Here is a 27963-nt window from a genome sequence, read left to right as displayed (position 1 = left end):
CCCCAACCTCCCTCCCCCTGCCCTAGACTAAATGCACTCAGTTGACATAAAAACTGTCATTGGTGACAGCTACACCCAGTCATCTTCCTCAGAGATAGCGTCATCTGCATTGAGGAGTGTGGTTAGCACGACGATCATCTGGAACCTGTGATTGGTTGGCAACCAGTTCCGTTTGCCCCCTCCCCAGAGATAGTTGGGATAGGCTCCAAAATGCTGTGACCCTCGTGACGATGTGCACTTCAGAAAATGACTGGGTCATCTGTATGCTTTGGTTTTGCTTCTCTGTATGTGTTCATCTGCAGATATGAAGTCAGTCAGTTCTAATCAGTGCCGAACCTGTTGACTATATACAGTAGACGGATCAGACAAAAAGGGAAGTGAAGAGGTTGGGGGAGGGGGGGGGGGGTGGCACAGAGTATAAAGTGTAAGTGGAAACACATTTGTCTGACCGAGAACTGGCTGTAATAAGCCCTTGCTGTGCTCTCTGGTGAAATGTGTTGGAGTCACACTGACTCTGCTATAAGAAACTGCGACGATAGAATGCACTTGAGGGAGCGATGCATTATTCTCTCTAATAATAAATTATTATTTATTTAGCTGTGTGCGGTGATCACTCTCATCTCATCCAATGCTATATATTACACATTTCTGGCCAAGTGGGAGAAGTAATTTCTTTCCCAATTACCTGTTTATGGTTTTGTTTTGTTTTTAATTAAGATCTTTGCAGTAGGGACCTTTTGTGATGCTGTCAGTCAGAGACTTCTTTGTTGAGTGCAATCAGAGAAGCAGTGTGCTAAAGCAGAACAACTCTGATGTGGTGCACTGATGAAGTAAACACACTCCTCTATAGCAGCAGTGTTCCACACATGGCCAACTCCTTTTCTGATCCCATTTCATACAATAACATTCATTAGCATATGCTCATGTACACGTAGAGGAGGTATATGCTGACATTGATCAAATTTGATTGTATTTCGCTAAAAAAAAGCATTTTTTCCCCATCTGCATTTGTGTGTATCACAGTCCCTCGATTTGCTGGTTTCATTTATTATCAGAGTGAATAAAATGAAACTGGTTTACAAATTACATTTTCAAAAATCTTATTCTTGGACGTGACACAATTTTTTTTTGTAACCGAACTATCTTTTATTTATTTACTTGTTTTTACATGTCATGTGAAACATGTTTGTTTCCTATTATTAAATTCTTGTATAATAACACCCCCCCCCCCCGATTTGTGATCTTTTTTTAAGTAGTATTGTTCACAGGATTTTTGCAGTATGGTATTTGTATTTCACATATTAACAAAATATCATTATCATTAGACAAGACGCACTACTAATTGAAACCATGAAATTGTTTTGTGACACGTGGTGATGGTCGAACAGCAAACCAGTGTAAAATATACTTTTCTTTTCTCCCCCAGCAGTCGAGTAAACACACTTTGTTCTGGTGTGCAATGCAAACGTGAAAGTGGCAAAGACGAAAAGGGCAAAATTAAATGTTTTTATCTTGGAAAGTAGAGAAGGCCCATTTCTTATACCTGCTGAGTACTTTGTGGAATAATTGCAAGTTGTAGTAATAGCTTGTTTACATGGAGATTAAAGGCCATTTCCTCAGCATCTGAAAATGCTTGCAAATTGATTTTCCACAAGGAGATTTGGGGATGAGATGCAGCGAAAGAAAACACAAGCAAGCATGCAGATGAGTCACATCGTTTCATGTTAACTGGTTGGTAAATATGACACTCGGCAAAGTGCCCATTATTCTTGGTAAGCTAGCTTTGTATGTATGTGGTTGGCTGTTTCGGGCATCACTGCTGTTGGCATTTCTAGCGGGTGCTTTTCCTTGGATGTTGTGCTGCTTTTGAGTAGATTTATATTGGTACCTCTACATTGTATGCACCGTTATTTTATGTATAGTGCAGTGGATCCACTCGATAAGCCTCAAGAAAAAAACTAATTAAAACGGAATGATTCTGTTTGTTTTGGTACCACGGCAACTTTCGTGCAATAATGTTGGGAACTCTTAATCTTCTGTTCTGGCTGCATACAAGGCTTACAGATGCCACACACTTGAAACTGTACACTTCTTTTTCATTAGTTTTATTTTATTACTGAAACTGTCTAACTTTATTTGCTATGGCTCTTATTTAAATTGATATCTACATTTGTGCAAAATGATGTCGGCTGCTGTGCCTCTTCTGTTTCCCCATTTGATAATTATACAGTGTACAGTACATTTTGACAGTATCAATAACAATTTTGGGATGTCCTGTGGCATACCTTGCAGTCCTGCAGAACCATTCATCCGGGTCGTTTTATTACTGCCACATGCCCCCATGCACAGATCCAGTTTTAAACTGTCGACATATTTTGACCACAGCTCAAGGGCTTAGAGCTGGATCACCTTGTACAAATTCTAATGCCAGATATGGCTCAAGGGGACATATGAGGATGTCACAGCTCCCTTTTCGTTAACCTTTTTTTTCTCCCCATTGCATTCCAACCTTGCAATGCAACCTGGATCAAACAGATGCATTGTCGTTTAAGGAGCTATCCGTGCCAGTATAAGATCATTGTTAAAAATTCTTGTCTCTTTCTGCACACACATTTAAATGTGCATTACACGCACTGGAATGTGTTTTGTTTTTCAAAATGCAAATATCTGCAAGATGGCTGAGCGGTTTGTTTGAATTCTATTTGTTCAAAAAGTTCTAACATTCACTGTATTAGCCAAATCACAGTGGGTTAAAGTGAGGCACCCGTAATGCAGTTGTTGTCCTGTAATGCTCTGGTACCCGGGCATTCCCAATTTCCCAAATCCCACCGGAGTTTCCCATAACTGTGTTCATGTGCTTCACAGCAAACCAGTAAGACCTCTCAGAAACAACACCTGTTGGGTCAAGGTCAACCAGATAGGCACATTATAATTAAAAGAGCCATAGCATTGCACACAGCACCATTACTGCAAAACCATGGAGGGTATACAGTAAATCTTTCCTGAATTCCGTTGTGGTGAGTGGAGGGAAGGAGCACATTGAGAGCACCTGCATGTGAAGAGCATATGTGGCCACAGGAAAACAGACGTGACAGCCTCGGCCAAAGCCCCGCATCACGTTGCTGATGTGCTCTGCTCCGCACATTCACCTCATGCGGTCACCTTGCTGAAACCAAAATGAACCCTTATAAACACATAACACACTGGCTATGGAATGATCATATTTTGGAGAGCGTTAGCCTCATCACCCATGTGACCTAACAAAAATTATAGTGTATTTTGTTTGGTGACTTGAGATGGACATTTCTTTGAAATGATTGTAGGGCATTTAGTTTGGTTTGGTTTGTTTATTGAACATAAAACATATACAGTAATAATTTGACAGAAAACAAGGTTAATAAAATAGTAAAAGGAAAGAGAAGTCAGTCATCATTCGACACAGTTATTATGTTCAAGGGAGTAGGAAGAAGTAAAGAACTTAACTAGTCCTACCCCGTGTTATGTGTTTATATCTAATAAATCATGTATGTATCAATCAGAAAAGAAAGTAAGAAAGAAGAAAGAAGTCTCCATTAAGGCTCATACTTTACCCTTAACCGTGATATTTTTACAACTTTTGGTTTGTATCGGGATTTTATACATCCACAGCCTGGCACTCTTGTGTCAATTTTCTCTTGTATTCATAATGGATATTTCAATACCTTTTCTCTATTTATCAACTTAGTTCTGATTTATCATTAGATTTAATGTTTAGAATTTATCATTTTAACTCTGATTGATGTAGGTTGTTTGTACTATTTTTTTATTAGTTTTTGAACTCGGCAAGCGATTTACTCATTTTCAGGTCCGTTTCGAAATTATTCCACAGATTAACACCTTTGATAGATACACTTCTTTGCTTGAAGTTTGTTCTTGTTTTGAGTGTTTTGAATAAGTTTGTACCTCTTAAATCATAGCTGCTTTCTTGAATTTCGAAAAACTTCTGAATGTTTGGCAGAGCAGGTTATTGTGTGCTTTGTACATTAATTGGGCGATTTTACAGCCAACCAGGTCATCAAATTTCATCGTATTTGATAAATAGTGGATTTGTGGGTTCCGCATATTTTGATCTATTAATAATTCAAATGGCTTTTATTTGTAGTTTTGGAATAGGGAGAGAAAAAGGACAGAAAATCGCCAGGGAGGGGGGTGGTGACATAATCGGGCAAAAGACAGAATATCACATGACAAAAATACATGATACAGAGCACATAGATCTAAGGACTTAATTTTTGCATTTGTGGAGTGTTTTATAGTCAGTCTTATGTTGTTTTTCATTTTCAGAAATAGCCAAAGAATTATTTTTTATTGGTACTGTATTTCAACAGATGAGTTGTGTCAATTTGAGTATATGCCATTTAGTATTTTTTGGGGGGGCTCATCACGGGTGGCTAGTCAATGAAGCCAAGTACCGGTAATGTATGTTCAAAGCAAAAGTAAAGATGTGACCCCATACAAAAATAACCAAAATTACAAATATCTTTCCATACTGTGGTAATGAATTGGCAATTCCAAATCAGTGATACGCATTTTAACCAAAACAATTACTATTCATATGTATTTCTGAATCATTGTTGAAACACATAACATAGGTAGAGTCTGTTCATTAGTTTAAAGACACTTTTTCCATTTTTGTTATTATTGTTTACATCAGCAATACTTGCCGTTGCTGAATGACCTCAGTTTGGAAAGGTGGAATCAAATAAATAAATAAAAAACTGTTCTGCCCTTTCCCCGTGTTTGAAAGGAAGCACCTATTCATCTCTCCTCTGCCCAGTGATATAATCGAACAAATGGTCAGGGAAGGTGGCATAACGGGAAGGAGATTTGACTTTCGGAAGTGGGCTCAAGTCATATTCAAGCAGACTGATAGAATATGCAATATCTCAGATGACTTTGTGCTGATAGTATATCCCAGAGGAAAGTAACAAGGAAGTAAGTCAGACTGCAGTTAAATTAAGCACTACTGAAGTGGCTCTCAATGCCTGTGTAGCCTTTTTTACATCAAGGATAATGGTCAGCAGCATGTTCATAGGTTGTATGAGGTTGTATGTGTGAGGTTATTTTTTTATTGAACAAGTGCATTCTATTCAAGGTGTGACATGAGGTGACGTGTGCATTAGACGTGAGAAGAACGTACAAGCTTTATAGCTGTGTAGCATTCTGCTATTGAGCAAACCTAACAACAATTGCATGCTTTGTTCACTGTTAATAGTTCACTTGCGGGAAGTTCCCAAATGATTCCATTTCACAGCTAAGTTAGTGTGTGTATGTGTTGGCGGGGTAAAGAGAGCAGATGTGTCAGGAGTGTACGCTGGTCAGAGGGGAGGGAAGAGGTCACGCTGGAGGCCATAAATACTATAACAGCCACCCAACTGGTTAACAGAGACCCCAGGCAAGCTGGTAAATGTGTCTATCATGTACAGCTGGGATACTGTAGTGGGCAGACTGGATCCAGTATACTGAGTACTGCCCCCCCCCCCCCCCCCCCACCCACACACACACACACAGCCCTTATTTGAAAACTTCAGCAGGTATCTTCATGTATCTCTCTCGTTGAAATAACATTGATGCTGTCCTGAATGGACTTAGATAGCATTGTGGGTTGTCACGTCGCGTGCTCGCCAGCAGGTGGCGGGTTCTCCCGCCACCTGTTCGGCACACCTGCCCGTTATTTCGGGCTGATTACGTGCCTTTATTAGGCGACTCCGGCAGTCATCTCACTGCCGGAGAATTCCTTACCGTGCCATTGCTCTCGATTTGCTATTCTCGTCGTTCGACTATTTCTCGCTGCCCTATTGCCTTACGGCCTCAATCATTCGCGTACTTCTTATATTGATCAGATTGTTATCTCGGTTGTTCCTCGCCCTTTATCGTTTCGCGAGCGTTTTCAGTTGTCTTCCTTATTTTTTTCCTGGTCCTTATTTGACCAGCGTTCTCTGTTACCGTTTTCCCTGTTCGGGCTCCTTTTGTTCTTTATTAAAAACCCCTTTGTTCTCACAAGATCTTTTCGTTGTCTGCTTCTCCGGGGATCCACCTCTTTTTCTGTTGTGCACGAGGCGATTCCTCATCGCCTCGGGCTCAACGTGACAGAATTCTCCGGCCACCATGGATCCCGCAGACGCCGAAAAGATCTTGTCCGCTCTTGCTCGACAAGAGCGGCAAATGAGTCAGCACCGCCAAGCCCTTACGGAACTCAACGGCGCGGTCTCCATGCTGGCTCATCGGTTCGATGATCTCGAACCTCGCCTTATTCGGGTGGAGGAACGAAGACCACCTTCCGGGCTTCGTCCTACCACCCCGGAGGCTCCCTCCTCGTACCCTCCTATGTCGAGGGAGCCCTCGCTTCCACACCCCCCTCGCTACGGGGGTGAACACGGGCAGTGTGGACACTTCCTACACAATTGCTCGCTAATATTTGACCAACAGCCGTCCGCCTACGCTACTGACGCCGCCAAGGTGGCCTATATCATGAGTCTCTTGACAGGTCCGGCGGCATCGTGGGCAATCGCGACCAGCGACGCAAAGCCGAATCTCCGCACCTCCTATTCTGACTTCGTGGCAGCCTTCCGTCGGGTGTTCCACCATCCCGTGCGGGGCAGAGAGGCGGAGGGGCGGCTGCTCGCCCTGCAGCAGGGCAGGCGTTCGGTCGCTGACTACTCCATCGAGTTCCGGATCCTGGCCGCGCAGAGCGGGTACGACGATCGGGCCCTGTGTGGACTGTTTCGCCGGGGTCTCAACACTCAGCTCAAGGACGAGCTGGCTACTCGCGATCACAGCACGGACTTGGAGGAGCTGATCGACCTCTCCCTCCTTATGGACAATCGCCTGAGGGAACGGGGTCGGGAGCGAGGAGGTGATCGGTACCCGTCTCGACGTCTCCCGTACCGTGAGGAATATCGGGGGCACGGCGAGCACTCCCGGGGCCGGGAGACAGCATCCGCGGAGGAGCCGATGCAGTTGGGCGGCAAAGACGGTGGCGCGGAGGAAGGAGGGTGCCGTCGCCGGGACCATGCTACACCTGACGGCGCACAACCACCCTCCCGCGCCACAACCAGCTATCCGGGATCGTCTTTCCGCGCTCCTCCCGATTACTGTGAGTCACGACCTCGCGCGTCACCCTCCGAGTCTAGGCGAGTCGATAAGCGACCAGGACACCCTAATAGACTCGAGCTTGAGGCGGAGGTATTCGGCGAGTCCCGGTCAAGACGGGTTCGGGCCCTGGTGGATTCGGGAGCAGATGATTGTTTGATGGACACTAATCTCGCGTCCGAACTCGGGTGCTTCTTAGAGGAGTTGGTTGTTGCGAAGCGGGTGCGTGATCTGGATGGGCGTCTCCTGGCGGTAGTAACGCATCGAACGGAGCCGTTAAAACTTGTGTTATCCGGTAATCATATTGAGCATCGCCGTTTTTATGTTATGCGGTCCCGGAACGCCCCGATCATCCTCGGATTACCCTGGCTGCAGACGCATAACCCGGTGATATCATGGGCGCGCCCCGCTATCGATAGTTGGAGCGATTATTGCTACCAGCGCTGCCTACAGTCTGCCGTCGGGAGGCACGAACGCGTAACTCCCCCCGAGGAGATCTGCCTTGACGGAGTGCCGGAGTGCTATCGGGATCTTAAGGAGGTTTTTAGCGAGGATCGCGCGCGCTCCTTGCCCCCACACCGCCCCTACGATTGCGCGATAGACCTGCAGGCGGGCGCCCCGTTGCCGACCTCGCGGCTGTATCAGGTATCCCGGCCCGAGCGTGAGGCGTTAACAGAATATATAAACAGCTCGCTCGCTGCAGGTCTCATCAGACCTTCGCGCTCACCGTTAGGGGCGGGTTTCTTCTTCGTGGGGAAGAAGGATAAGTCCCTACGACCCTGCGTAGACTATCGTGGACTAAATGAAATTACAATTAAAAATAGATACCCGCTACCCTTGTTGGACTCCGCCTTCGCCCCATTGCAATCAGCCACCATCTTCTCAAAATTAGACTTACGCAGCGCGTACCACTTGGTTCGCATCCGAGAGGGCGACGAGTGGAAAACCGCGTTTAAGACCCCCCTGGGCCATTTCGAATACCTCGTCATGCCTTTTGGCCTCACAAACGCACCTGCCGTCTTCCAGAACCTCATTAATGACGTGCTCCGGGACATGATCAACATCTTCTGTTTTGTTTATCTTGACGACATTTTAATTTTTTCTCGTTCTCTGCATGAGCACCAGCAACATGTTCGGCTGGTGCTACAACGTTTGCTCGAGAACCGGCTCTTCGTCAAGGCAGAAAAGTGTGAGTTCCATGTTCCCGTCATCTCCTTCCTGGGGTTCATTATAGAACAGGGCAAGCTACGGGCGGACCCCATTAAGACGCGTGCGGTCACTGAATGGCCGGTCCCGTCCAACCGTAAGGAGCTGCAGCGCTTCTTGGGGTTCGCCAACTTCTATAGGCGTTTCATCCGTGGTTACAGCCAGATGGCGCTTCCCCTAACCCGCCTTACCTCTGTCAAAATCCCTTTTAAGTGGGACCCTGCCGCGGATGCGGCGTTCGCGCGTCTTAAGGCGGCGTTCACTAGTCCCCCGGTTCTGCAACATCCTGACCCTGACCGCCCTTTCGTCGTAGAGGTGGACGCCTCGGATTCAGGGGTGGGTGCGGTGCTGTCCCAACGCTCCCCAGTCGACCAGAAGCTGCACCCCTGCGCCTTCTTCTCCCGTCGACTCAGTGCCGCCGAGTCGAACTACGACGTGGGCAACCGGGAACTGTTGGCTGTGGTCACCGCATTACAGGAGTGGCGGCACTGGCTCGAGGGGGCTAAGGAACCGTTTACCGTATACACGGACCATAAGAACCTCGCCTATCTCCGCTCCGCGAAGAGACTTAACGCCCGTCAGGCCCGGTGGGCCCTCTTCCTCACCAGGTTCGATTTCGTTCTCACCTACTCCCCCGGTTCCAAGAACACTAAGCCTGACGCCCTTTCCCGGCTCCACGAACCTGCGGGGAGGGACCGTTCCCCGGAGACCATCCTCCCGACCCAGTGCATAGTGGGGGCCGTCCAGTGGGAGATTGAGCAGCGGATCCTGTCCGCCCTGGTGGGGGTGCAGGTGCCGGCGGGGTGCCCAGCAGGGAAGCTGTTCGTGCCTCCTGCCCTCCGTTCGGAGGTCCTGCAGTGGGGACACGCATCCAAGGTGGCGTGTCATCCCGGGGTGAACCGGACTGTGCAGCTCGTCGCCCAGCGTTTCTGGTGGCCGGAGCTCCGCCGCGACACGACGGAGTTCGTCAAGGCCTGCACCTCCTGCGCCTGCGGCAAGTCGTCGCATCAGCCCCCGGCGGGACTGCTCCAACCGCTGCCCATTCCTCCTCGCCCGTGGTCTCACATCGCGGTGGACTTCGTCACGGGCCTACCGCCTTCCCGGGGCCGGACGGTCGTGCTCACGATCGTGGACCGCTTCTCCAAGGCCGCTCACTTTGTGCCCTTGTCCAGGTTGCCGTCGGCGCTGGAGACCGCCAACCTCCTCATCCAGCACGTCTTCCGTCTCCACGGCATTCCGGCGGACATCGTATCGGATCGGGGGCCCCAGTTTGTGTCCCGCGTCTGGAAGCGGTTCTGCCGGTCCCTCGGAGCTACGGCCAGCCTGACCTCGGGATACCACCCTCAGTCCAATGGGCAGGCTGAGCGCGCCAACCAGGATCTGGGGGCGGCCCTCCGCTGTGTTTGTCTCCACCGTCCGGCATCCTGGGCCGACCACCTGCCCTGGGTGGAATACGCCCACAACACTCTCGTCTCCTCCGCTACAGGCAGGTCGCCGTTCATGACGGCCTACGGCTACCAGCCACCGCTGTTCCCGTCCCAGGAGGGGCTGGTGGAGGTCCCTTCCGTGCAGCGCCACCTTAAGCGGGCCCATCACGTGTGGAGGGAGGCCCGGGCTGCGTTGTCCCGCACGGCGTCCCGGAACCAGCGGATCGCTGATCGTCGTCGGCGCCCGGCGCCCTCATATGCGGTGGGAGAGAAGGTGTGGCTGGCTACGAGGGATCTTCGCCTGGCCGGCTCGTCTGCCAAACTGGGGCCCCGATTCGCTGGCCCGTTCGAGGTCGAGGCCGTCATCAGCCCCGTCGCGGTCAGGCTCCGGCTGCCGGCCTCCATGAAGGTCCACCCCGTGTTCCACGTCTCCCTGCTCAAGCCTGTGTCTTCCAGCGCCTTGGCGCCCCCTCCCGCTCCGCCGCCGCCCCCGCGGGTGGTCGACGGGGACCCGGTGTACACGGTTCGTGCCATCCTGGACTCTCGGCGCAGGGGCAAGGGCTTCCAGTACCTGGTCGACTGGGAGGGCTACGGGCCGGAGGAGCGGCAATGGGTGCCTCGCTCCTGGATCCTTGACCCGTCCCTTCTGCGCGACTTCCACACTGCTCATCCGTCCAAACCGGGTAGTCCGCCGGGAGGCGTCCGTTGAGGGGGGGGTACTGTCACGTCGCGTGCTCGCCAGCAGGTGGCGGGTTCTCCCGCCACCTGTTCGGCACACCTGCCCGTTATTTCGGGCTGATTACGTGCCTTTATTAGGCGACTCCGGCAGTCATCTCACTGCCGGAGAATTCCTTACCGTGCCATTGCTCTCGATTTGCTATTCTCGTCGTTCGACTATTTCTCGCTGCCCTATTGCCTTACGGCCTCAATCATTCGCGTACTTCTTATATTGATCAGATTGTTATCTCGGTTGTTCCTCGCCCTTTATCGTTTCGCGAGCGTTTTCAGTTGTCTTCCTTATTTTTTTCCTGGTCCTTATTTGACCAGCGTTCTCTGTTACCGTTTTCCCTGTTCGGGCTCCTTTTGTTCTTTATTAAAAACCCCTTTGTTCTCACAAGATCTTTTCGTTGTCTGCTTCTCCGGGGATCCACCTCTTTTTCTGTTGTGCACGAGGCGATTCCTCATCGCCTCGGGCTCAACGTGACATGGGTACCCATAAACAAAACAAGATAGAGACACAGGTTGATAAGTAACAGACAAAGACGGAAAGGAATTCACACCATCTATATATACGTACTATCAGCATTTTAACAGGCCTTCCTTCTTCCAGGATGGAGGTGGATAAGCTCTGTTTCTCAACCTCAATACGGTGTCTGTTGTTCGTGACAAAGAGAAATTGGGAAACCACCATTCCTGGTAATCACAATGGCTGGATTGATTGTTCTCATATGAATCCTTCATGCTGAGAGGAACTGGCTATCATAGAGACCATTTCTCTTGTCTTGACCTTCTGAAACGATCCCTCAGAAACATCTCTCTGCTCCCCGTCCACACTTCCCCTGTTATTATTTCCTTCCACAATGTGCACTGGTGTTGTCGCAAAGTTTAGACCATTTGTCTTGAAATGTCATGATTTCGAGCTAAGGGACCACATCGGTGTGTATAACTTTGTGGACTCTGTCTATATTATTGACAAATGATGTCATTGTCAATTGACAAATCTAGATTGGCTTCATTAGTTCCCCCTGGATAGGAAAACATCCATTCCTGTTCCCCAATGCCATTTTGTATACCATGTTCATCCTCTGAGAGGCAACTACTGTAGTATCTACTCCAGTACACAATTATCACCTAAAATTATTTTTCATGTGAAGTAACAAAAAGGCAGCGAAGAATTCCAAATAGGCACAGAGCAAAGTTGTGAACCTGCCTTGTGGTTCCTGGCTTTGGTAGCTTTCTGCTCTTGAAGCCTCTAATTATATCCAACTGGTGATGGGAGCTACAAAGCGGGTCAGCGATTTGCTGACTCGTGCAACGAGGTCATGTCTGTTCATGCACTGGCATGTGCTATTCCACCATCTTTTTCTTTGTATGATGTTTGTGGAATGACATTTTCAGTCTCAAAATCAAATGGCAGGAGGACTGCCTTTTTCCAAACTGTTGTTCCCCTTCTGCCGTCTGCCTTCTCTCCTGAGTTCATCTCGTCACTCATCTGGCTGCACTCGTTCAGCCCTTCAGTGGCCAAGGCTCAGCCATTGACTTCCGGCACGACGCCGCCGCTGCCTGGAAGGCTCTTACACAGCTGGGGAAGGCATCATTATCCACACATAAACACAGGCCGATTTTAGATATACAGTGCGCAGTAATCTGAGGGTTCTTATTGTGAAGGCAGCTGCAGGGCCTATTGAAGTGAGGAGAGAGAATCTTAACAGGTAAGTCTGTTCATTATCACCCTGTGCTTTTTCTGGAAGCCCCTTAAACTTTAAAGGCGAAAGGGAAACATGTTGCCAAGGTAGGGAAACTATGCAAAATCTGATATCTTGGAACGCGATTGCATGACATTTCCAATGAGTCTTTCCTATCTGCTTAACCCTTCCTGGTCACATGGTTTCCTGAGCAATAAAATGAGTTCCAGTGTTCCAGCTGAACATTTTAGAAGCGTCAGAATGAAAATGAATATCTATATATATATTGCGCGTCGTCCCGCACGCGGTCTGTCCTTCCGTCTGTCCCTTTTCAAAACGTACCTACTTCACCGCGCCACTGCGCGCCGTCACTGCGCGCCGCCACTGCGCCGCTCAGGCAGTGGCTCACTACGATCGCGCGGGCATCTTAGCGAAAAAATGTTGTCTACCCACAAGCATTGCAATAAAATTGTTAGTTATTTAGTAGAGCTAAACATCTCTTTATTTTTGCGATAAGCAATGAAGATGAACAAAAAGTTGAATCAAGCAACAACACTTTTGTGGGCCGAAGGCCCACCTTACCAGCCTTCCGCAGGAACTAGCTGATGAGCCGCCCGGAGGGCGGCGAACCAGCTAGTACTGTATAAGAAATAAACTGTGCCCAACCGTGTAGGCTAGTATGACCGCAGAAGAGCGCCTGAATGAATGTGAGTGATGACTGCAACAAATGCTCCGCTGTTGTCATTAAGCCCAGAAAGAGCCAGCAGTGGGAAAAGATGAATGAAAACACACTTGTCACTCAACGTGAACTATGTTTGTACAGGAGCCATGTGACCGTGTGTTCGTATAGTCCTCTGCACAATCTGTTTTGCATGCACCCATTAAAAACTGTGCCACTCCTTTTTGCTCAGTGTTCTGGTTCCTCTGGGTAGGATAAAAGTTAAGAGTGTGTGCCTGTGCATGTGTGTGTGTGTGGCATGATGTGGTTTGTTGCACCTCTCACTGTCCTTGATTTTCTAATGACGCTTATGGTGGTTAGCACAGAGACTCAGCATGTTACAGTATTAGTCAAGAGTGTGTTTAGTGTGCTGCTGAAAAATATTCTTTCATTCTGTGTTCAATACGGGCCAGCTTAAGTGGTGTGTGTGGCCATGATGGATCAGCACTTCCCACTCAAGCTTTAATTATTTCTGTCCGGGGTGAACTTGACAATATACAATGTAGCCATTCTACAATTTGTAATGTGTGTCCTTGTGCCAGGGCGTACATTTCTTTTTTTTTGATAGAGCTTTACTCTCAGCAATTATTTAACCACTGCGGCTTTGGCGAGCATTGCGGGAAGTGTCGGTTCAAGCAAATGTTCCCATATTCAGGAAGAAATGCATTAACACAAAAATACACAGAGGTCTCATCTTTTCAAGGGCACATGGTTTGACATCCCGTGCAACTGTTGTTGAGATAAACAATTTTGGCTTTCGAGTTAAAACAAACATAGAGAGCGAGCGCAGATGGAGACAGGTAGCAGCTCTTGGAGCTTCTTTCTTGTGTCATCTGTGCTCCTTGACGGATGCTTTCATTCTGCTGATGGAGTATTCAGTGGGTGGTCCACAGATAACTTGTGGCAAGGGGTTGCACAGTACACCCGTGATCGAACACTGAGAAACAGGCAGGGTTACACACACACACACACACACACACACACACACACACGCGCGCACGCTAAGAAGAAGCAAACGGAGATTAACCCTCCCTAGAGTTTTTATGATGACGTTATGAAGTATTTGAATTACAAACGTGTGTTGAGCCCTTGGTAGGATAACTGCTAGGAGTACGCAACAACAAACAGCGGCCCTTGTGTACATACAGTATGCACACCCACGTACCCTTCCTCAGTTGTGTTTGTGTTGCGTCCAAGCTTGGGCTACGGAATGTGTGGTCAGGTAGCCCCCCCCCCTCCCGCAAAGAACGGGAAAACACACATTACCTCTTTATTTACTTGTTGCAATTACAGTCACAACACACTTGAGCTTATGTAAAGGAGAGGAGCCAAGATGGCAGGTACCAGAGAGGCTGAGATTCTTTCCCGCGACTAAAAATTTGACTAATCATAGATTCATGCTGGTCATAACTAGCTCACGGTAAACATTTATTTAGGCAGTCGATACACTCGGCAAGCAGAGTCCAGCACACGGAACATTTTTGAAACCCATCTCCTACATGCCAAGTCAGCACGGAAGGCCATTAAAATCCTCATGATACATTTTCACCCGTGAGCACTTCTCTCCTTTGTGTCTTTGTTATTTCAGTGTTACGTCTTCCTTCTCTTTCATTGTGCTTCACAATCAAGTCCAGACGTTCACATTTCCGTAGGAAGCTCATCGAAGGGACAGTGATAATTTTACCGGTCTTGTTTTAGATGAAGACTTCAATGTTTTTGCAACCACTAAGAGCCCACGTGTGTACTTGTATGTGTTTTGCTCGTAGAAGTGATAGATATGATGCAAAAAAAATCAATCAACCGAGAGTTTTTTTCCTTTACATGTTGAGTGATGAATCAATTAAAGTACAGCTTTCCCTCCATCCATTTAGTTTCTTCGCTTATTACTTTCATAACTTTGCTGCTGTGAATTGTGAATTTCTCCATTGTGAGACTAATAAAGGTTTTCTTCTTCTTCTTCTTATCCTTTTCGGTGACACGGAGAAGCTGGAGCCTACTGGGTGGAAGTGGGGCTTATGCATGGCAATCAATAACGCACTTTCCACTGCCACTGGAACTTTTGGTGTGAAATTATTATTATTATTATTTTTTAGTATGGGTGCTGTGTGAGACAATAGGGCTTTCTCAACATTTTATTGTGTGTGTTGAGTTGAAGTCATCGACACATGTCACTTAATTTTCTCAGAGTAGGCTCCCATCAATGTGTTTTTATGTGTGCTCGATGTGATGGTTTTAGGGGCAGCGTGGGACAAATCTGCTTATAGCACACTCCCTTTTAGCAGGCTCCTTTAGACGTGTGGAAACACCCCGTCTGTTGTGTGTGGGTGTAGGTGAGGGTCAGGGGTGAGCTCTAAAACCCCCGAAGTGTCAGATGGGTGTTGCAGGCTGTTGAATGAGGGGGACACCTACTACATCTCCTATACACAACCAGGTCATTCACCGTCTCTCTCTCTCACCCACCCACCCACACAACACCCACCCACCCATACACACACACACACACACACACACACACACACACCCACACAACCACCCACCCACCCACACAACCACCCACCCACCCACACAACACCCACCCACCCATACACACACACACACACACACACACACACACACACACACACACACACACACACACACACACACACACACACACACACACGTGTATATATACAACAAAGAGTTGTACATTGCTGTTGTCAGCCACACTGATAGGTCCATGTGATTTGTGCATTGGATGACACCATAGTGACCAGTGCATAATTGGGGTACGTTTTTATGTCTTGAGTGTGGGTGGTCCATTTTCGCATAACCACTGTTATGGTTTCTTTCACGTTCCTTCAGTGGCATTGATGTCCAGACAAATTATCGGAGGTACCCTGCCCACCCTGTCGACCTAACCAATGTTATGACGTTTGTTCATCTCTTGTTATTGTGTGCTTTTTTTTTTCACAGTGCACAATGTGTTTGTTAACAATGGCATTGTGACGTATAGATGGACTGGCCCCATTTGTTATAGTAGACCAAAAAAAAAAACACGATGCATTTCTGTGAAATATTGCACGTTCACCCTATTAGGTGACTTGTGATCTATTTATAAATTACAAAAGCCACCCAGTCTCCTTCTTTTAAACCCATAGTAGTGGTGAGACCTCAGTATGTTTGATTGTATGAATGGACGAGCCCATGTACGGCCCTTTTTCCGGTGGTTCTTTACCGCTCTGGAGCGAAAATGGTTCCAAATATTCTGAGAGTAGGACAGAAAAGAAGAGCTATTTAAAAAGGTGAGTCATAATCCTTACACAGGACCCTCAAGCCTCCACCAGACCCAGTAACCGTAGTTTTTTTTCCTCATTTGACTCAGGGTGTTGTGCGTCATGATTTTGCCATCTACAGTGTGCCCAACATTGGAATGTTAATCAGCAAAAAGCTGCTTTAGATTTGCAAAAGCGATTTTGGATCTCAGTTCTTTGAAACATCAAATTCTGAGACCTCATCCAAACCGCTCCCTGGTTTATGGGAACGAAGACAGAACAGCCGAGTTTATAACTGTGAAAGTTGGACAGGATTGATTGTGTTGCACTTTGAGTTGATCTTTGTGAATTTGATTTCCCAAATCAGAGAAATAAACGGCATGTGCTAAGTCACCTGTCCTACCACGCCAATACTGAATTTCAAGGAAGCGAGTGCGAGAAATGGATGGAAATAGAATCTGATGCAATGAGGCTGCAGTGTTCATCTGTTGTTTCTGTTGATGATCAGGCTAAGAGGAGTGGATCACTGACAGAATGGGAACGATTTGTTCAAAATCCACTTCACAAACAAAAGACGCTCTTTTTGCCTACCCCACAAATGACTAGAGCATAGCTTGTTCATGAAAGCCCACATCACATAACACACTCTTGTGGCCAGTAAGGTGTATTCTTGAAGTAAACTTAAAAGACTTTCATGATGACATTTTCTTGTCAGTTATTTTCTATTTTAATTGTGTTTTTGTTGGTCAAGCTCAGCTCTTGGCGGCATGTTGGGATGATGACATCATCTCACCAATAAAAGCAGATTGTTATGAGAGTGGCTTTGAGGTTGAATGTGTGCGTGTGCTTTTGCGACTGTTGGGTGGTTGTAATAGTCACCATACTTTGTCATGACAGGAAACAAAACCAGCCTTGATGTTAATGTATATTTTTATCCCCATTTTCCAGACAATAAACTAACGAAACCTATACAACTATATGATGGATGCCATGTGAAGTGGCATCACATATGAAAACAGGGACTCTTGTATGTGACCAGATAGCCACAGGCGCCGCATTTGCCCCGGAATGTAAACTGTACAAAACATGATTGGAGAGAAAAAGAGGGGGACCCAGAAGTCTGGAAGAAAGAGAACGTAGGAGCTTGAAGAAGGGATTTTGAAGTCATGTTTAGGATTAGGGTTAGTTGCTCTGAGGAGCTTAGATGATATTTTTCAGGACTGTGGGATACCAAAGCCAGGCATGGCAAATCCAATCCCTTCCTGCATGTGCGCATGCGTACGTGTGAGCATGTGTGTGCAGTTACTTGTTTTTTTTGAACTGGCTGATATGTTACATTTGGCCGAATTGAACTCACTTTATACCCTCCCCAATTAATCATGGGGGTTATCCTCTGTTTAATTTGTTTTAATTGTGATCACACATACAACTTTCCATCATGGAGTAAGGTTCTGGGCCAATAAAATGGCAACTGAGCTTCTTCATGTTTGGACATGTTCACAATGTGTAACTCATTTCGTTAGCTGATATATTTTAAAATGTCATTTATTGAACTCCAGATACTGCTGGTTTTATTTGGATTGTGCACGCCTGTCTGCAGTCCAAGTGAAATAAAGTAACAAATTCAGTGTGGCTAACTTCGAGATACATTGTCAATGTGTCACTCCTTCAACCATTCTAGCAACAACCCCCCCCCCCCCAAAAAAAATAAATAAATAGCGCCACCACTGCCAATTGCATTCTTATTTTCTGCACAGTGGAGGGAACGATTTGGGAGTCCAAAGAATGGCTAATAGTGGTTTATGCTCATCATGTCAGCATACTGTAAAATCATATGTAAAAAAAAAATACATACTGTTTTTTGTAATCATGATTAAATGTGATTTGATGTTGATATTTTAACGTGGCTGATCCTTTTTTAAAAAAAATGAATTTCAACTTAAAACAATTTAACTACAATGTAATGCTTTATAAATCAATGGAATTCGTATTTGACACAATTGAAGTCAGCTGTCTCCCAACAACTGTTAGATTTTCTCACATTTGCCCTCCTGAAAATGTATTGCGGACCCCTCACAGTATGGGGCGGTGTGGTCAGCTAATTTGGCACAGTTCTCTAGAGCAGCGATCTCGCTTTGGTCCCCAACCTTGTTTGCACCACGGGTACGTTCCACTTCGACCATGAAGTCCACCAGCTGGATGCGCGTCACCTGGGTGTGCTTGAACACTTGAAATTTCCATTGCTCATGCACACTATATTATGATTCTATGAATTCCAATTTATGAGCCACACTTTTTGTATTTGCGATCAAATAGAAATAAATTGTCACTTAACCTGAAAAAATCGAAGTCAATTGTTTTTGGCACAAGACCAATCAAACACCAAGCTAAAATTATGGTAAACTCAATTGAAATAGAAAGAGCGCATGAAACCAAGTTTCTCGGATTAGTAATAGACTCAAAACTATGTTGGAAACCACATATCGATAACGTAAAAAGAAAAATAGCCAAGACCGTAGGGATCCTCTACAAAACCAAGGAAGTGCTAAATAAGAGATCTTTGTACACATTATACACTTCATTATTATTACCATACATGACCTACTGTGAGGAAATATGGGGAAATGCCTGCAAGCACAAACACACTCCCTATTCTCAAACTACAAAAAAAAAGCAATTCGAATTATTAATGGATCAAAATATACGGAACCCACAAATCCACTATTTATCAAATTAAATACGATGAAATTTTATGACCTGGTTGACTTTAAAATCGCCCAATTAATGTACAAAGCACACAATAACCTGCTCCGCCAAAACATTCAGAAGTTTTTTGAAATTCGAGAAAGCAACTATGAATTAAGAGGTACCAACTTATTCAAAAAACTCAAAACAAGAACAAACATCAAGCAAAGAAGTGTATCTAGCAAAGGTGTTAATCTGTGGAATAATCTCGAAACGGACCTAAAAATTAGTAAATCGCTTGCTGAGTTCAAAAACAAATTCGAAAAAATAGTACAAACAACCTACATCAATCAGAGTTAAAATGATAAATTCTAAACATTAAATATAATGATAAATCAGAACTAAGTTGATAAATAGAGAAAGGTATTGAAATATCCATTATGAATACAAGAGAAAATTGACACAAGAGTGCCAGGGTGAGGATGTATATAATCCCGATACAAACCAAAAGTTGTGAAAATATCACGGTTAAGAGCCTTAATGGAGACTTCTTCTTACTTTTTCTTTTCTGATTGATATAAAAATGATTTAGTAGATATAAACACATAACGGGGTAGGACTAGATTTTTTTTTTTTACTTCATCCTACTCCCTTGAACATAATAACTGTGTTGAATGAAGACTGATTTCTTTCTTTTTACTTTTTTATCTACCTTATTTTCTGTCAAATTATTACTGTATATGTTTTATGTTCAATAAACAAACAAACAAACAAACAAATCAGGAACCATTTCTTTCTCGGCTTCCTGTTAATTTACAGCATTCTGTGATTGTCAATGTGAGTAGGTGACTTGGGGATCGATGATACGGTTACTTGTGTGTTAAGCTTCAGCTGTGGACCACCTCTGACCCACGGCCCATGTCACTGGAGTTGTCCATGGACACTGTGCAGACCTCGTATCATCCTCATCTTACAATCATTTGCATGAGCGCGTGTACAAGACAAAAAGGGGGGTGTAAAGATGCCTGCCATTTCAATCCAAACTGTAAGTGTACTGGTATTCATGAATGCTTGAATGATTCTCTGTATCCAGAAAGGGAGGTTTAGTTTGTCGACGTGCTTACTTTTCAAACGGATGATTATTTTTAGCCCAAACACTAATAGACCACGTAGGCTTCTTAAATGCCCCGCTGTCCCATTTCAAGTCTGTTTAGATAAGGATCATAAGGAAGACCCACCAGGCCAAGTAAACACTTTTTTTTTACCCTACATGGTGAATCCTTCTCTGTACAACTGTGTAGTTGAAGCAAAATTAATAGAACTACTTCATGGATCCCACATGTCACCACTCACAGAACATAACCGCGTTACACCATCCATTTGTTTACACTCTTCAAATGTGCCTCCAATAAAGGATTTGATGAGAGGACAGACTGATAAAATGGGCATTGAAAATATAGGAAACAGATGGTCGGAGCCTTTATTGATGGGAAAAGTCAAGTGTGCTCGTGTTGATATGAGTATTTTCTCTTGTGGAACGCCAAGGATGTCAGGTCATGGTGGGATGGAAGCACGAAAAACAACCCTGCTAAACATTGTGCTATTGAGAGATTTTCCATTCTCCAACATCCAGCTTTCACCCAGGAGCAAGCTAAAAGCCTCCTTGTCCTAAGTAACTGCCCCATTTGCGCAAGGGGAAGTGACTTTGAAGCCCTCTTTTCCTGCCTCTCTGATCCACCCTGTAGTGAATGAAGAGGCTGTTCGGGTTGCAAGACAGACAGTTGTGTGTTTGTACACACACACACACACACACACACACACACACACACACACACGCAAGTGCAAGCGAACGACCATATACACATGCATTCTTTGAGCATGATTTCATCCATACATTCTTTGTGGTAGACAAAACAATTTGGCAAACATCGGTTGGTCCAAGGATGTTCAACACTTGCGTCAGAACTGAGCTGTACATGAATTCAAAGAGTCAAGGTCAAAACGAAATAAAATTCAATCCGCATTGAAATTTTAACTGTAAATTGGACAGAAGTCACCAAGTATCCTTATTTATATTGCTTTATTCCATTTGGAATCCAAAATATGGCTCCATTAAAAACATTGAGCCAAATCAAAACATAAACCCATGTAGCGTTTGTGCAGTTTACTTGAAAATACTGTGAACTACAGAAATGTACTGGATGTTTTTCAGAGACGGTTTGATGGCTTGGGCACGACCATGATTTGTGGTATGTTTGAGCTATGGTTTGAAGCCACGATTCCCACATGGCATTTTGAGGGTGAACCTCAATAATGAAACCATAAGAGCCACTGAGGTTCACCGTCTTGTGTATCACAGACTTCTGCTCCTGGAACAGAGGTGGAAGGGGAGAGAGGCTCTACTTGAAGTGTAAACTTCCCATCAGGTCCAGATGACGCACGCTCTGCTTTTGTGGTTAACCAAGGGTGGGACTGTGGGAGAATATGATCGACGGTGCCTCCTAGTACTTTATTTTACTATTTAGGACCATCATTTTCTCTTATCCTATCACAAGAGTGGCTGTCTTTCCGGCATCTCCTATATTTTGTTCTTCTACTTCTTCCTTTCATAGCTTTGCTGCTGTGAATTGGAAATTTCTCTGTTGCGAGACTAATAAAGGATTTCTTATCTTATCTTAAAAGGGCATCATGTCATTCATGCACACATCCAACATCACATTTTAATTTTACACACACTTTGATAGTTTCCATTAAGCATCAATGCTAAGTCATCTCTTTCAAACCAATACAATTTTAATATGATATACTCATCTAATGAAAGGGTTCAGCAGTTTGGAAGTGTCGGCTGTGCGTGAACAGTATTCTCATCGAGTCAGTCTACAACTGAAAGCGCAGAGTTAAAGAAGCATTTTAGAGGTGCAAATGCTCCAGTCAGATGTATATGTGCTTGTTGCCGAAAAGTGCAACAAATAAATAAATAAACGAATAAATAACAAATTTACGTCACAGAAGAGAAGTACAACCATTCTCAGTATTTGATGTTGTTCTGTGCACAAGAAAGCATTTTTATTTTTTGTCTGACTGACATGTTCTTTGTGATGGTAGCGCTCTGCAAGAGATGGGCTTTTCCTTTGTTTTGGAACTGGGAGTCAGCACATACGTACGTTGGATTGTGTACAGAAAGTGCGAGAAAGAGACGCACAAAGAGCTGAGGGTAACACTTGTGTAGGAGGCCTTTTTCCATTAGTCAGTGTTACTCCGACAGACTTTACAACAGTCTGACTCAATCTGACAGTATCGAATTGGCCAACACTTAACATTTTATGAACCTTTTGTGATTGGCTGTTTTGCCTTAATTTACCGATCAAATTCATGACGTCATTGATCATATCTCAGAATTGTTTGACTTCAACTGTAGTGTTTCCCACGTAAACATTTACCTGTGGTAGGTCGCCACAAATGAATTTTCCGCCACGTATAGATTTTGGCGCTACCTGTCAAATTTAAACATTGCATCAACTTTATTTGACTTAAACAGACTTGTTTCTCCATCTTGTGATTGGTTCGGTGAACAGTAACCAACAGAGGGAAGCCTGGCTGTTCGCTGTTTAGCGCCCCGACATCTTAGATGTGACAGGAAGAGGTGAAAAACAACCTCAGACAAACATTTGTTTTGGGAACAGGTCATCAACAAATTCTCACAGCCTTGAATGTCTTGTGGCTCTCAATGACTTAAATCAGCCGAATCCTCCAACTAACCAAAACCGCATCCACTTGCCGATTGAGTTCGGTCATTCGGTCAACGCATGAATCCAAATGTTGAAACCTAATTGTGTTAATCCTAATTAAAACATTGATATGTCTTTGAAATAAGTACTTTACTGACGATTACAAAAGACTACTTACTACGGACTGTCCAACACTGAAGCTTGCTTAACTGCACCAGGTAGCAATATGGCCAGTACCCAGTCCACTTTAGCTCACATTGACCTTTTTATGGAGAAATACTCATGGTGGAGGTTGTCTACAGTTGACACGGAATTGCAACTTAAGGACGTCATGGTTGTTGATGAGTAGATGTGTGATAGAGCAGGGTATTTTGTATTCGGTCATTAAACCAAATGAACAATGAAACGAACACCATGAGCATGACTTCACTTCGAGAGAGTAGCACACTGCAACGCATTTCCCAACAATTCAACATGACTGCTTACTAACACATGCTGCTGATGTCAAACGTTCCTTAAAATTGTCTAGCTTGCTCTTCCTCATGATCTCTGACTCACAAGTTTTTGTTCACTCTGCCATCAGTATATTACAAAACCTCATTATATGACAAATATGAACATTGTTGCAAATGTCACAGGAACAGTGCCACAGGACTTGATTGCATTGAAGTGTTTCAATTTGTAACCCTGCATTTAAAAAAAGTTGACCTGCTGCTTTCAAAATAATTGGTGTGTTTGTAAAAAAACAAAAAAAGAAAAACCTTCCTGAGGAGGGCAAACAGCTGCCGCAGTTTTGCGACATCCCGATTCAACAATGTTCATACGATTTCAATTCAGATGGAAAGCTGCCACATGGGGTGCATTCGTATAATCAAATAAAGAGACGAAGGTAACCCATGCTCTAGTTCATTTTAAAAGATCTACTTTCTAAGATTGCATATACCCCTTTATTTGGGGAGAGGATGACGGCAATTAAAGCATTTCATAAGAGAAGGGAATCCCGTTATGATCGCGACCCTCATTTCAGCATATCCACGGAGCGCGGTATGATAATTAAATATTTTTTGTTATTCCACTGCCATGAGTGCTACGTATAAACTCATGAGAACCAGTCCATTCCCACAACTGGCTCACAGTAGTAATTGCTTTGGGATTTCGGAGTATTACGATTGTCTCGTAAAAAGAAACTGCAAATCCTTCATATTGTTTTGCGTATTAGTTTGGTTCCTTTGTTTGGATCTTAATGTTAACAAAGGTTTGAGTGTGTGTGCTAAGATGCTGGCCTATTTGACTCCGTCAGTGCCGTTCCACGCAATAAATAGATCCCAGACACACATTTGATTGTCCTCATCTCCTGCGATCAAGGTGTGAAAATTGCTGTTTTTCTGAAAGTTATCGTCACTCGTAGCGGTGTGGTTACACATACTATGATAATAATTGCTTGATGACATTTGATTGCTTTTCTCAAAATGATTGAGCCATCATCCATTCCTTTTCTTCCTGTTTTCCCCGTCATAGGTGTTTTGTCACTGCCAGCCCATTTCAGTCCCTACACCGAGAATCATCAGACATCCGTCGACAGCAGGGAGGATGCCTATGCCCAACTGGAGCTCAGGACGCTGGAACAGTCACTCCTAGCTACCTGCGTGGGCAGCATCTCTGAACTCAGTAAGTCATGTCTACGTAGCAAACTGATCCTCTTTGAAGTTGAGTATAGACATATTGCAAAGCAGTGAAAATGTGACCAGCTATTATTTCACGTGTCTTACGTGCTGAACACTGTAAAGGGCTGGACCCAGGAAAGAAAGGAAAACTTTGATCTGAAAGATGATACTATCACATGCAACTTTTTCTATTGCTGTGTACGCCTCTATGTTGCGATTGACCTACCACGACCGTGCTGCATTGCAGATTTCTTGGTGTATAGTGTATCTACATATCTATCATGGATATTTCTATTATATTGTTGTAAGAACACTATATAAATCAAGATGTATTGTATTTTATTGTATTGCACACATTTGCGGTTTATTGCGATTATTTTTTATTGCAATGCCCTCACATCTGGGAAAGGAGAGCCGCAGTTGCCAATGCATTTTCCGGCATTTATTGAATGTCAGGAGAATAGTCCAACACAAACACAACTGCACTCATGCAGGAGCTGTTGTCCGCTACAGCTCACGCCGAAATACTCACACGCTGACTTAAGACATCATATGCCAATCCACCAGGCACTGACTCTTACAGGCACATATCTAACACATAGATATATACTGTACACTTACAATGTGTTTTAGATTAAGATGAAGATATCCTTTATTTGTCCCACACTGGGGAAATTTACAACCGACAGCAGCAAGAAATTGGGTAGAAAGAAGAAAAACCAAACAAACACCGTTCAATTAAGTGCAATATAAATACAAAATTGATACATTGCAGTGCTATTTACTATTGTTTTTCACATCATTTAATTATTGATATTATTATTGTTATTATTGTTATTCAGCAGCCTGACAGCAGTCGGTAGGAACGAGCGTCGGTATCTCTCCTTCTTGCAGCGCGGGTTTAACAGTCTCTGGCTGAAGGAGCTTCCTTGTGCTGTCAGGGTAGGCTGGAGGGGGTGGGAGGGACTGCCCATCATAGCTTTTAGCTTAGTTAGCATTCTTCTGTTGCCCACCTCCTCCAGAGTGTCAAGGGAGCAGCCCAGGACAGAACTGGCCTTCCTGACCAGTCGCTCAACAGATTAACAGTGTGTTCTAAAATGCTTGCATTTGTTTAAATGCTGGAGAGAAGGGAGTCAGAATGGGGGTTTCTATTGTTAGGTTTTTTTTTTTTTTTTTAGGTTTCTGTATTTTGTGGATTTTCACTTATTTGCAGTGGGTCTGAAATACCTTGGCACGTTTTTAGAAAAAGCATCATGCCAGATCAATCTGTTGGTGATCTCAGTCATGCTCTGAATATGCCGATCCTCTTGGAAGCCTCGCTCCACATGTATCATCCGAGAAGTACATACACATCAAGTCATAAATGTACGCGATTTTACATGTGGTTTGCCACGTGACAGGGAATGAAAGTGGGCTATAAGTATTTCAAAGTTCTATTGAAAGAGTCATCCAACTGCAGGAATAAACAGGGTTGATGGAAGGTAGAGAAGGATTGTTTATGTACTGGATAAATGAACATTTTGGTCTTGGTCAAGAATGGAGAAAGCTTGTTGTGAAAGGGGGAGAGCAATCGGGTCACAGAGATCGGTGTCGGTGCAAGTGCAGTTTATATTTCCCCACCCAAACGAGGTAACACTTTGGCACTTGTTCCTCAAGCACAAGGCCACGTTCATACACCACCGCCGTTAGCCGGACATTAAGAACGTGAACACGCGCTCTGTAACACACAAACACACAGTCTTTCTCCCACTTGCTCAGTGGGCTCTTTGTGCCACACCACTCTAGCGGTATGAATACGAGCTGCGTTGGGCAGGACTGGCATGCTTCACACCATTTTATGCCTACAAAGACAAACAGACAGACAGGCAACGTGTTCACCGATATCTGTACACAACAAAAATAAAGGAGGAATTTGAGGCCATGTAGACCGAACAGACACGGCAGTATCTATATTCGACTGCTCAGTCCTGTTGGATCTTCTTTACAGTGGGTTTAACATACTTAAAGAAGATGGAATCTGGATGGCAGGATTTCAGCGAAATTTACAAAAGTACAGGATTGGACAGGTCGATCGGTGAAGGCCCTCGTTATCGAGAAATGCGGCGAGGATTGGACAGGACAGAACAATTAAATATTTCTAAATATTTTTGCAGTAATTCAGTGGTGCCCCAAAAAATAGTTTTACGCTACAGCTCCTCAATTGATTATGACACACTTCTCAAACTTTCAGCACATTTTCAGCAGTTGTGTTCAAACATGAGGGCGCCCCGGTAGTCCAGTGGTTAGCACGTCGGCTTCACAGTGCAGAGGTACCGGGTTCGATTACAGCTCCGGCCTCCCTGTGTGGAGTTTGCATGTTCTCCCCGGGCCTACGTGGGTTTTCTCCGGGTGCTCCGGTTTCCTCCCACATTCCAAAAACATGCATGGCAGGCTGATTGGACGCTCTAAATTGTCCCTAGGTGTGAGTGTGAGTGCGAATGGTTGTTCCTTTCTGTGTGCCCTGCGATTGGCTGGCAACCGATTCAGGGTGTCCCCTGCCTACTGCCCGAAGACGGCTGGGATAGGCTTGAAGATCATTCGGAAGATGAATGAATGAATGTTCAAACATGTATGATATTTTTTTTTAAATCTTGAAAGTAAGTAATATAGCAAATCCAGAATGCACTTTTTGTAATTATGTTGAAGGAGAAGAAAAAAAAGAAGACATTTTATAAATCTACATTTGGAAACTTTGTATTTTGTGCCCCATTAACCTCACAGTGTTTGAGAACGAATCTCATATGCAAGAGTGAAATACACCTTTTCACATGCATCTGAACCCTGACAGCTACTTTAGACCCCTGGACACAATATGGGCTGTAAAGCCGAAGAGAGACTGAATTCCGAGGGGACCTCCTGGGTCGAATGCTGTTGATGGTTAACACAAAGGAGGCCCTTCAGCTTGAAGTGTGGGCTGTTTAGCTGGGCTAACGCTATCTAACCAAAACCCTTTAATGTGCCCCTATACACTGGACAACCCCCCAAAGCCCCAACCCCTGGGCTCCCCTACTCATGCTAATTGGCTTAGAAATTAGCCCTGCGGTAGTTCGACTAAATGAGTGCAACATCATATCAAGTTCAAATGGGCCTGTTTTATTCAGCCTTGTTTGACCCCCCCCTCCCCCCCGCTCCACAAGTGCCCCCTCCTCATCTCCTTCCTTTGATGGCTGATAGTCTGGCCTCTGCTCTTTTCATCCAAAGCTCAAGCAAAAGCTCTCCAGGATAACAGCATCCCCAGCGTTTCTTGCTAAATTAAGACTTCTGTCATTCTGTTTGCGAATGTAAAGTTACGCTCGAGGGATTAACTCGCTCTTCATTGCGAAAACTGACAACTCTATGCACACTTGCAGGATGAACCCATTCAAACACCGTGTTTCCCATTTCAAATGTTCACGTTTTGAGTGATACTAATGTATCTCAATGTCTTCCACATTCACGAAAGTAATTTACCAACACTCTTGATAGTATAAGTGGACTACTGTATCGTGATTGTGTACCGTCATGTCGCATTCAGTGCACACTTTGTTGGGGCCGGTGATCCATTTATCTGTTCCAGTACTGTATTAACTTCTTCAAGGATTAAAGGTAAATGACAATTTAGCCTTGCCCCTGGATGTGCTTACCGCTAACGCCGGTGCTAAAGATAGATACTGCATTGGTGCAAGATTAATCAGAGTAGGGGTGTTAAATGTATTCAATTCCGGTT

The 27963-nt window shown here is 44.8% G+C and overlaps 1 protein-coding gene across 2 annotated transcripts in view; it reads left to right on the top strand.

Moving 5' to 3' along the window:
* Nucleotides 1-27963, top strand: part of abtb2b (ankyrin repeat and BTB (POZ) domain containing 2b) — a 46450-nt gene that overhangs the window by 6501 nt on the left and 11986 nt on the right. For both annotated transcript variants that reach the window (XM_052060034.1, XM_052060035.1), the window contains exon 2: nt 24073-24222. In XM_052060034.1, the coding sequence (XP_051915994.1) occupies nt 24073-24222 (150 nt within the window). The remainder of the gene's footprint in view (nt 1-24072; nt 24223-27963) is intronic.

Source organism: Hippocampus zosterae, chromosome 3, assembly GCF_025434085.1.
Source record: "Hippocampus zosterae strain Florida chromosome 3, ASM2543408v3, whole genome shotgun sequence".
In the NCBI taxonomy this organism is placed as follows: Eukaryota; Metazoa; Chordata; class Actinopteri; order Syngnathiformes; family Syngnathidae; genus Hippocampus; species Hippocampus zosterae.
The sequence above is the reverse complement of the archived record's forward strand: the minus strand, read 5'-3'. Positions and strand labels throughout refer to the sequence as shown.